Source organism: Camellia sinensis, chromosome 2, assembly GCF_055761805.1.
Source record: "Camellia sinensis isolate YWXY chromosome 2, ASM5576180v1, whole genome shotgun sequence".
Lineage (NCBI taxonomy): Eukaryota > Viridiplantae > Streptophyta > Magnoliopsida > Ericales > Theaceae > Camellia > Camellia sinensis.
In genome coordinates, this window is record NC_138962.1 from 26304382 (window position 1) to 26316312 (window position 11931).

The following is an 11931-nucleotide window of genomic DNA, read 5'->3' on the forward strand; positions in this document are numbered from 1 at the left end:
TGGTACGTAACATACAGGCTGATACATATCGAAAAATTATGACCCTGTTACGAATGCCTACTGGTATACAGGTGTGAATGAAAATTGTCAGGGAACTGGCCAGTTTTTGTTACATAACGTGGTGTAACTGTTACACAAGTCGCGACGGGCCAATACTCACTGCGATGGGAAAGAAAGTGTTGAAAATGTTTAAGAAATTTCACAGTCGCAACACCGATTCTCGATACATACCAGCTAATACTACCGATACTGATATTCTACGATCGATATTGTTACGTTATCCGATGCCGTAATTTAGAACCATGTTAGGCAGTAGAACCCATCGGAGAGTTTGCTCAATGTCATGACCTAAACCTGTCCCTATATGTTTAGCGTCGTAACCGGCCAGTAATCCTTGTATTACCAAAGGCCTCTTAATAAAATAACATATAACTAGGGGCTGCGGAAATAAATATACAAAATATTCATAGTCCATAGAACTGTGCAGACATACATAGGACAAAAATTTAAACCCTTATAAAATATACACATATAATGTCACACCCACATAAGCCTGGCAATGCTGTACAAGCATTATAAAAGGGACTTAGCCTAGATTACAGAAAAACAAAACAAGACAAAACATAAATGTTCTTAGCGTGATACACAAAATAACCCTTGACATGGTCCACAAAACTTGACTTTTATACACGGGATCCTCCCCAGAAGACACGATGGATGGCTTGACAAAACATAACTTAGGCCCTCAATTTTGGGCCTGATCACGCGCCTGGTTACCTACATACATAAATAATTATTGTGAGCTGGTGTACAGTGAATAATAACAAAGTAAAGGTTTTAATGAATGATGACCGTAACAGATTTAGATTTCAAATCTCTTATCAAAACAGAACCATAGGCATGTTCGTATTAGAAACCAAGTCATAGTCATAATCAAATTCAATTCATGTGTAGAATATCTATTAGCATTAACATATCTCTTTAGTCAAGCATATTAAGTTCCATAATGGAACCTTCGGTATTGGGTAACATATCTCATACATGGGCTACGGTATTATTTCCCCCGAGCAAGGGCCTGGCCACGGTATTATTCCCCCGGGTGAGGGCCTCATGACCATAAGCCACAATACTATTTCTCCTGGGCGAGGGCCTCTGCTAAGGATACCACAAATACATTTCAGAAACATGAACCATCATTCATGGGCAGAATATAACATTTCATAAAATAGAGCATTTCTTGTCATATCATATCATATCATATCATATAAGAAATTACTTAACGTAAATATAGCTTTACAAAGTTATTACTCATAGATGGTTCCAAAGTAGATAGACAGAACAGATAACCGAATAGCCTACGGTGCGTAACCTACACAAACACATAACAAATATATGTTTGAAATACACACTCAAATAGTACGTAACTTATTTCACTTTGCTCTTCGTGTGTTTTTAAGTCTTATCCCCATTATTGTGTCTTAATCTTGGCTTAGGAATGCTTAGGATGCAATGAGAATGCTAAAATGCACTTGAACGCATTTTATAAAACTTGCTAAAAATAGGGGCCTTGCTCAAGCACAACTTTTTTCGCTCAAGCGGACATGCAAAATGTGAGTGGCCACTTGAGCGCAACTTTTGTTGCTCGAGCGGTCTGCAAACTTCTGCAAAAGTACTGATTACTTGATTTCCCCGCTCGACGGTCGCTCGAGCGTGAGACTCAGGTTCTCACTTGAGCGCAACTCTTGTCGCTTGAGCGGTTTGTAAAACATGTGAACTTCTGGGAGCTTGCATTTCACACTCGAGCTAGATTTTGGTTGCTCGAACGGAAGCGCAAGATCACAGAGTGGTTGCTCAAGCGGAGGGTGCGAATTTTGGAATTTTTAGATTGCATTTCCACATCCAAAACTCGAATTCAATGCTTTCAAACTTAACCTTTGGGCTCCAAAACTTGAGAAAACATGTCTAAACTTGGAAAACATTGGGAATTCTAAATCATTTCGCAAAATCAAGGCCTAAAAGCATGTCATTTGCACAAAATCAAACTTAAATTGCATGTATGCAAAACATGCATGAGTTGTCATGAATTCAACCTTCCAAAACATGATCAAACAAGGTAAAATGGTGTGAAACTTAATGAATTTCCAAAACAAAGGTGAGATGAACACATGCAAGAGAGACTTCTTGAAATCTAACTTAAAAATGTGATGTAAGTGCATGCATGCATGAATGATCAATTTTTCTTCATTTTCGGCTTAATTCTCCCATTACTCATCTTGAGTCTCTTGAATTCATGGTTTAGACATCATAATTCATAAGCCATGGGCTGAATCCTTACATTTACTCCTCAATTAGGTTCTAGATGGTGAATTCACTAAGGTGTCAAGCCAATTCTCTTGAGTTTCTAGCAATTCCTCCCCTTTTCCTTCTTGACCTCACTCTCTCCCTAAGCTCTCACTCTCCCTCACGTTTTGTTTGTTTGAGTAGGCTCAAAGATGTGTAAAAAAAGGAGTTAATGCACATACTAGCCTTATATAGGCTTGGTTAGAGAGTTTAATTAATTAAGCTTTCCACTAATTAAATGGGTACAATTTATTCTAATTAATTAGTTTCGAATCGAATTTCAATTGAGCCTACCATAAATTCGTAAAAATTGCAAATAACACATATATCAAGTTAATTTCGTGATTGGATGCCGATAAGGCCTTCAATTCGCAGAACAAAACATAAACATGAACAAATCTTCCTATGACAAACAAATAGAATTACAAATAATGCAACACACATGCACTTAACTCATAATTTCATTGTAATTACTCATTAGATATATTAAATTATGGCGTAATCATGGTTTATCAGTTAGTCATGGGTCAGGGTTGTTACACTCAACTCACTGTAAAATCCCACCATCTGATATGTATGACATCTATATGTATTTTTCTATAATCAATTTTGTGTCCGTAAAATTATTGGGACTAACAAATTTGTAATCATTTGTAAATACTTTTTGAAGTAAAATACACATAATTTTACTACTATTATTCAATCACCAATACAACAAGCTTTTTATTTAGAGTAATTAAACATAATCACTCATTTCAAATGACAACTACAAACCAGTACACCACACAAGCCTACAACATTTGTTTCTTAATTATTTAGATTCAACCATATATATAGATATATCTCACATAATTTACTACCAAGTTCCTATGTAAGCTTGTGATTGTCCTTCAATGTTGAAAAGCAGTAGCATCTGGTCTCAGCTCAAAGTCTTTCACAAAAGCCTTCTTCTCTGCAGAACCATTGACAAGTTGATCGTTGTTTGTTGCTTTTTCTGTTGTCGTGCGACAGTCGATTTTCTTGTCAGAGAGAGGTGATGACACCAAGCCCTAATAGCTGATGAGGCCTTCCATTGCTTTTGGCTTGGGTTAATCTTTCATAGTATTCTCCTTGGTTTGTTCTTGCATCAACACTGCTGGCAACAAGCTGCTCAATAAAGAGACACACAAAGAGTTACAACTTATTTGATTTTTGGTATCAAAATGCTAATTTCTTTTATAAACACTCAAAATTGTATAAGGCCTAATGAGATCTTTATTAAGTTTGGGATGCCAAGTTAAAATTATTTAGATTTCGAAGGGGCTAAAATAAAATTATATAGTGATAGTTCTTAAACCCCCTAGGGTTTGAACACTCCTTGGGCCTAGGCCTAATTTTCTAGCTTGTGGACCAGCCTGGATTTTGCCAAGAACCTAGGCAGCCCAACATGGGTCGGGCCGGGTCGGGCCTAATTTGCACCCCTATCCATAATGGATTTGTAGAGTGACAGACACATGATTCTAATCTTAGGAACGGACTTGTATAATTGAAAAATATTTTCGACCAATAATAATATAATAAGAGCAGTTTTTGAAACCTAGAAAGGTGTTTGCTTCTGTAGGGGGTTCGAGGTTAGGAAAGTGATTAGAGAGGCAAAACTATGCTAATAGTCCAACAATGATGGAATGACTGGAGAATGAGCAGCAACTGTTTGGGAGGTTGGAGAGTGAGCAGTTAGGTGAGGGCAAAACAAGTAGCTCAAGAAGAAATGTATAGTAGTGCACAAATGGGCAACTTCTCTTCCAAATCCCAAAAATTCCTTTCTTGGACCTTGGGAAATGGGTCCTATTTATAGGCTTTTCCTTGGTACCAAGAGGCCACCAAGTGGCCAAATAGAGAGAGGACAAGTGTCCCTAAGGATCACACAGAATATTCTACCTTGAGCCACTAGGCTGAAGGTGCCACGTGTCCCTCTGCATGTACTGTGTACTATATTTGTTTGCCTCCGTAACTACTTTTTTGGGCCTCAGCAAATGTAGTTGCGACAAGAGTGTTTGGCGCTACAACTCCATTTTGAGCTTAAGCAAGTGCAGTTGCGGTGGGAGTGTTTGCCGCTGCACTTGCCGTCTCAGCCCAAACCTCAGCAAGTGTACTTACAACAGTAAACCTTGTCACTGTACTTGCCTTCTCGGTTCTATTTGGCCAGTACATGCGTTCTTAGGACGCCATTAGCCTGCTATCGGCTATGTTTATGTTCACCTTAGTGAAACCTCCACCCTAAGCCACCTAACCACAAACTTCCCAGTTTCCCAAGGCAAAGGCCACAACTAAGCTTGCTATCAGCTATGTTGTGCCTTAGTACCAAGCCCAAGGGGACTTCTTTAGTCCTGCATGTACGACTAAGGCAGGTCCATGACTTGGTTAATGGAAATGGAGCCCCTTATATTTGGGCTACCTTGCTCCCATCTTCGTGGGATCGCCGCGGTAAATTGGTATCTCTAGTCCTGTTATCAGCTCTAACTAGTAAGTCTTGGGACCTGCTATCAACGCCAAGTTAATGAACTTTGGGGCTTGCTATCAGCCCTGGGCTAGTAATGCCTTGGGGCCTGTTATCGGTGCCAAGCATTAGCCTCAGCTTGCAGAGGGGGAGCTTCTCTCAAAGGCTACTGTCACCTTGGCAGGGTGTTCCCTCTGCACGTTAGTTGCGGCGGCTGTAATTGCTGCGACGGTCATTTCCCGTGGCAAGTTCAAATGGCAGAACTGACAATATTAGAGATGGTGACGTCGACAAAATGCCTCCACAACTTGGGCGCTACAAGTACTACCTCTGTAACTTAGTTGCTTCGGTTTTCTCCCTCCCTTAGTAACTCCAAATGGCAATGGCACCGATAATACTTAGAATGGCGGCGGTACCGACAAGACTTGAAATGGTGGCGTTGAGACAAAGTGCCTCTACAACTTGGGTGCTACAAGTATCACCTCTGCAACTTATTTGTGTCGGCTTTCTCTTTTCCCTCAGCAACTTTAAATAACAGCGGAACCGATAATATTTTGAATGGTGGCACTGAGGCAAAGTACTTCTGCAACTTGACCGTCGCAAGTGTTGCCTCTGCAACTTGACCGTTGCATGTGTTACCTCTGCAACACTGCATGTGTTCTCTCTGTAACTTCATTTAAGCATTTTCTTTAATGGAGTTTGTTCAGACCCAAGGGCTTTAGCTCATACTCTTTTAGTCATTCTTGGTCGCCTTGATGTGACGACCTCAGTACTTGGGTCCACACTTAATTTGGGGTTTAATTTCTAACCCTCTACATTTATCCTCTACGCGCGTGGAGGGCACGCTCTATGTTTTTAGCACGTGCATGACGTCAGCAAGTGACCTAGGGGTTGTGTCGGTTGGGTTAGGCTCATGATGACTCTGAAAATGTGCCTTTGAATAACGAATCATAATGGTCCTGGGGAAGTCTGTTGGCGCTTTTTCGTTGATTTCTCTATAAATAGTGCCTCTTGGATCCACTGGTCCCCCATTTCTGCCACAACACACTTTCTTGTGTCATTGTCTTATTCTCTCTCTAGCCCCTACCATCTAAAGTTTTCTTCTCTTTCTTTATTCTTCTTCATGGCTACTACCAGGCTTTGACCCGACAGGGATGTTCCACCTAGTACTGAGTGGAGGAGGGCCCCATACTTAGAAAATCTTCTGTATTTTTCCATACTTCCCTAGGCTTTTATATTTATCTTAAAAGTCATATGATCTTTTCTGTTTTTTAGGGCCTACTAGTTTCAGAGCGCGGTACTGTTTCGGCTGTACCACCATCGGGCCCTGGGGGGCCCTCAACTACCATCGAAATTTCTTTAGATTTAGACGACGACGACGACCTTCCCATTGCTTCAAGGGTCACTAGACTCAAAAATCGCAAAATGATACTTCCAAATGTTGAAGAAGAACCAAGTGCTGAGGCCGACCTAACTGCTGAGGCTGAGCTAGTTGCTGAGGTTGAGCCAGTTGCTGAGACTGAGTCAGTCGCTAAGGTTGCAGATATACAAGGAGGTCATGATGCCCCCTTTGTTGAAAGCGAATGAGTTTTCCTTGCTGTAGAAGTTACGGAGGATGGTACAGCTATTGAGGGCACTGAGCGCTCAAACCTTGTTGATTTTGTTCATTTTGACCGTTCCTCCATTGGTGGGGAGGATTTTGTTCCTGAGACTCCAAGAGAAGAGTGTGGCGTAAGAGAGCCACTGGAAGTTGCACCACCCCTTTTAGAAGTTGTATCTAGGGGTTCTATCCAGTCCACTGAGTTTCTGCTGGTTCAACTTGCAGAAGCAATTATCAACCTAGCCACTCATGGTACCACTGTTGTTGCTAATGCTTCTGACTTAGTTGCCTCAGCAACTTCTGAGCAACTTACTGACTTGTACCCCACTTACTTCCCTGAAGTTCCAGGTAATCTTAGGGGATCATGAGACTTTTTTGTGGGCATGGGCACCACTATTGTGCCAGATCTAAATGTTGAGGACTACCATATAGACAACCTCTTTTCGGAGCGACATGATGGTACATGCAGCTTTGATCTTTCTTGCGAGGTTAGTTCGCCCGGTCGCGACCTAGTATCTACCCATTCCAATGTCACTGGGCAGTCATCTTTAGGGGAGGTACGTCGCCCTCAGACCTTTGGTCGCTCTGCCAGTCTCCTTCCAGTAATTGAAGCTAGCGGTAGTGTAAGAGAGTCCCCTCAGTCCTCAGGAAAAGTTTTTTTTCTAAGTTATTGGGTCTCCTCCGAATCTGCTCTTACTCTTGTCCACATCCAGGCGCTGCACCCTGGCACCTTTACTACTTTTAACATTTCGAGCTTAATAATGCAGACAGCGTTGTTAGAGTCACTTGCCAGTTTCATTTGCGACCTTGCTACGAAGAAGATTCTGGCAACCCCCGGCAAGTTTGTGGAGAGTGCTGAGGCTAACTGAGCAGCTTTGAGAGGAATGGTTCGGACCTATCATGGATGAGAGCTAGGCTTCAGGCAGTCGATGGCTTCCTTAAGCATGCAGATAATGTGGCGATGATTGCATCTTTGGAGGAGACTATCAAAGAGTGTGAGGGTGCCTTGGAGAAGCACCGACGGAACCTAGCTCGGTTCAAGGAAAAAGACTCCGCGCTCGTTGCTTAGTTGCCTCGTGATGTGACCCTGATGGACTCCCTTATGAAAGGGTTGATTTGATGTATTGTGACTTTGTTGTGGCTCTTTTTCTTTGTACTTTTGTTATCTTTTTCTTTCTTATTTTTCCTTTGAACATTGTAATGATGTTGTGGAAAACTTCGATGTTTATGAGAAACAAAGATATTGAGTCTTATTTCATTGCTTTCCTTTCACTGTTTTTTTTTTTTTTTTTTTAATGGCTTCTAAAGACAAGCAAAAATCTTGCCATGAACAAAACATTTCCATGACTAAGTTTTTGTAAGGATAAAATTTCACTAAGTTTGAAAAAAAATTTCTTCACACTAAGTGTTTACAAGAGTAACAGGTTTACTAAGTGTATGACACTTTCTTACACTTTGCTTTGGAAGTATTAACAAAAAAACTTTACAACTCTTTTTCTGAACAAAAGAAATTAAGGAAAATACTCATTTATACACGTAGTGTTGATAAGGCCAGTTCTGAACCCATTATCTACTTTTGTCAACTTGTAACACTCGCTGCTACTTGCCTCAACAACTTTGCAGGGGCCTTCTCATCTTGGTGAGAACTTGGGGATTGGTTGCCCTTGCATGATTACATCCACTATTTTCCATACCAAGTCCCCCTCATTGAACTTCTTATGTTGAACAGATTGATTGTAGGCGCGGGCTATAGACTAATGATACTTCTTTATTGCCTGCGAGGCTCGATCTTTTCTTTTTTCGGCTGCCTTTATGCCGTTCTTCCTGCTGTTTGGAGCTAAGTGTGCTGACATAGCCATTCTTGCTGAGGGTACTGCCAACTCAACTGGTAACACAGCTTCGGTCCCATATGCTAGAGAAAATAGGTTGCCTGAGTTGGCTTCCTTTTTGATGTTCTATATGCCCAGAGTGCTATGGGAAGTTGTTCGGACCATGTGCCCCTTTCTTTGTCCATCATTTTACTCAGTATTCGGATGAGGGTTTTGTTGGTTGCCTCAGTTTGTCTGTTCCCTTGAGGATAATATGGAGTGGACTTGTGGTGCTTGATCTGGTAGGTGTCCAATAATCTTCCCACATGGCGGTTCACAAAGGAGGTCCCACTATCAGACAACATCACCTTGGGTATGCCAAACCTACAGATTGTGCTTTCCTTGATGAAGTTGGCCACTCCTGCCCCATATGCCTTCCTTATCGGTATAGCCTCTACCCACTTAGTACTAACTTTAGTTGTTGCAAGTATCCATCTGTGGCCTTTGGATTGCTATGCTATAGGACCTACTAGGTCAAATGACTAAGTATGAAACGGGTAAGGAGTCTTGATGTTGTGCAGTTCAATCGCGGGTGGGTGTATCAAGTTCCTAAACTTTTGGCAAGACTGGCACCTATTTACAAAGTTTTTTGTATCCTCCTCCATTGTCGGCCAGTAGTAGCCGAGGTGGATAAGGTGTCCATATAGTCGCTGCCTTCCTTGATACTCTATCTTGTGGGCTTCCCTCAGCATTTCATTTGCCTTATCCTTTGATAAACACGCCAAAGGTGTTCTTTCAAAGCTTCTTCGGTATAACTTGCCTTGGTCAAGGAAGAAGTAGAGGGCCCACCTCTTAACTCTAATTACATCGGCTTTGTTCTCAGGCAGTGTGCCGTTTCCAAGATAATCAATATACGAATGCCTCCATTCCTCACTGCTTCCTCTTCTTTACGATGGGATTGACATTTCGCACATTGCCTCTGCAACTCAGTACTTTCTTTTTCCATTTTTAGCCAGTAGTACCCTTGCCTCTGCATTCGTCGATATAGACTGATATCTCCATCTCCGCAAGACTTAGTATGGATCTGCTTAAGTCTGGAAGTTGCTTCTTGTCTATTGACGCACCTTGCTAGCAGGTTATTGGGACTAAGAAAATACAACTCTCCTTTGAGGAGTAGGAATGATGTAAGTTCTGCTGGTCTGATTGTTTCCTAGCCTGCTTTCAGTTGTTGGATTATATCTGCTCTCTATCCCTCAGCATCTTGCTTTGTATGTTCTTCGGCTAACACTGCTGGTGTTGTTATTTTCTCAATGACGATGGTTATACTGTCATCTAGTATATCCACATTTGCCCCTAGTGTAGCCAAGGCATCGGAAAAACGGTTGTGTGTTCGAGGGGTGTACAGGATTTGGACATCATCAAATTGAGTGAGCAACTTTTGAACTGTGGTGCGGTATGGGGCCAGCAGATGCTCATTCAAGGCGAAATCACCCATTGTTTGCTTAACAACTAGCTTGGAGTCACCACAAATTTTCAACTTGCGGAGGCTTTTCTTTTGAGCAGTAATTAGACCCAGTATCAATGCCTCATATTCAACCTCGTTGTTTGAACATTCAAAGTATGACAAATAAAACTTCTCTCCCTCTTGACTAATGAATGTTATGCCAACTCCACCTTTCCCAGCTCTAGAGGCTCCATCAAATTTTAAATCCCAATAAGTCTTAACCGTTGCTGCTGAGACATGGACCTCACCAGGTAGGGGTACCTCTTCAGGTTCATGTTCACCAGATAGGAATTGTGCTAGCAAGTCTACAAGTGCTTGGCTCTTGATAGCCTTGGGAGTAACACATGTTATGTCATATTCTGTAAGAGCTAAAAGCCATCTCGCCATTCTTCCGGTCAGAGCGGGCTTGCTTAGTAAGTAGCAGACTGAATCACTCCTGGTCACAACTTAGATCGGGTGTGCTAAAAAATAATGGCGCAACTTCTGCGCAGTGAAGATTAAGGCTAAACAATGTCTCTCAATTGGGGTATACTATGATTCGGCACCATTGAATTTACGGCTAATATAATAGATTGGCTTCTCAATGCCGTCTATGTCTTGGACAAGTAGAGCTCTAATAGATTGAGGTGTAGAGGTAAAGTGTAGTAGCAGAGGTTTTTAGGTTGTGGGGCAATCATTGTAAGGGGAGAGGTAATTGCTTGCTTCACCATATCAAATGCCTGTTGGTGTTCTTGCAACCATTCAAACTTGTGATTTCCTTTTAGCAGTGTCCCAAAGGAAAAAGGTTATCTCAGAAAGGGCTGGGATGAACCTCCTAAGGTATGACACTTTGCCTAGGAATTTCTTCAAGGCTTTTTGAGAGTATGGCGGTGGCATCTCTATGATTGACTTGATCTTATCCCCATCTACTTCAATCCTCCATTGGTGTACCAGAAAGCCAAGGAACTTGCTTGCGGTAACTTCGAAAGCACACTTGAGAGGGTTCATCTTTAAGCGGAACTTTCGACAACATTGAAAAACTTTTTCCAAGTCACAGAGGTGGCGGTTTGCCTCAGTAGATTTTACTACCAGATTATCCACATACACTTCCACTTCATGATGTAACATGTCACGGAACACTGCAGTCATAGCCCATTGATAGGTTGCCCCCGCATTTTTCAATCCGAAGGGCATCACTATATAGAAAAAATTTCCCAAGGATGTTCTAAAAGCTGTCTTTTCTGCATTTTCTAGTGCCATTTTGATCTAGTTACAACCACCGAACCTGTTCATGAATGAGAACATCTGATGGCCTATGGTAGAATTGGCAAGTGTGTCAACATGGGGCCAATGAAAACTCATTTTTTGGGCAGGCCTTGTTCAGGTCGCGAAAGTCTACACAGACCCTGATTTGGCCATTCTTCTTCTTTATAGGCACAATATTTGCTAGCCAAGTTGAGTACTATATAGGCTCAATGAACTTGGCCTTCTGCAACTTTTCCACCTCTTCCTTAATCTTCGCCTCAAGGTCAGGGCGATACTTTCGAGCATGCTGCTTTATGGGCTTAGGGTTGGGAAAAGTGTCAAGGTGATAGGTGACAAAGGATGGGTCAAGACCAGGCATCTCGTCGTATGTCCAAGCAAAGACGTCACTGTACCATTTCAGTAGTGTTATTAATTCCGCCTTAGCTGCTGGAGCCACTGTATTGTTGATAAACATGGGCTTGCTCTGCCCTAGTAAGTCACTGAGGTTTACCTCAGCAAGTACTTTCTGCTGTGGTTTGGGTCTGTTTTGTATGCACTCAGGAGCGGGCTCAAGGGTCACCACCAACCCTTCTTGGGATTTTTAACCATCACATTTATTTGCCTGGGGGCCATCCTCCCAAGGTATGAAGTCTGGCCCCCAAGACCGTTATAGGTAATAAATTGTCTTGCCGCCCTCGCGCACCTTAACAATCTTGGGCGGAGGACTTGTGGACTTGCTGCTCCTCTTGTGCCCACTACTTTCTGGAGCAGCCTCTGCATCTCGAATGTTTTCCCACTTCGGTAACTTTACCCCTGCAACTTTACCAGTCTTTGGAGTTTCATCCGTTGACAGTTCAGTAAAGAAAACTACATCAGAATAGTGTGCCTCCTCCACTCCAAATGGCTTGTCAAACGCATTTATGGTCACTGTGCGCTTGCCCAACTTTGCATTTATGCATTGGTGATAACCCAATTGGAT

At 42.1% G+C, this 11931-nt stretch overlaps 1 protein-coding gene across 1 annotated transcript; it reads right to left on the reverse strand.

The window, feature by feature from the left end:
- Positions 1–9470: 9470 nt before the first annotated feature.
- LOC114274291 (uncharacterized) lies at positions 9471–10115 on the reverse strand. Its single transcript, XM_028216181.2, has one exon. The coding sequence runs from the start codon at positions 10113–10115 to the stop codon at positions 9471–9473; it is 645 nt and encodes a 214-aa protein (XP_028071982.2).
- Between the last annotated feature and the right edge of the window lie 1816 nt (positions 10116–11931).

Excerpts from the sequence above, each read along its gene's own strand:
- LOC114274291 (XM_028216181.2), bottom strand. The coding sequence starts at position 10,115 with ATGGCGAGATGGCTTTTAGCTCTTACAGAATATGACATAACATGTGTT.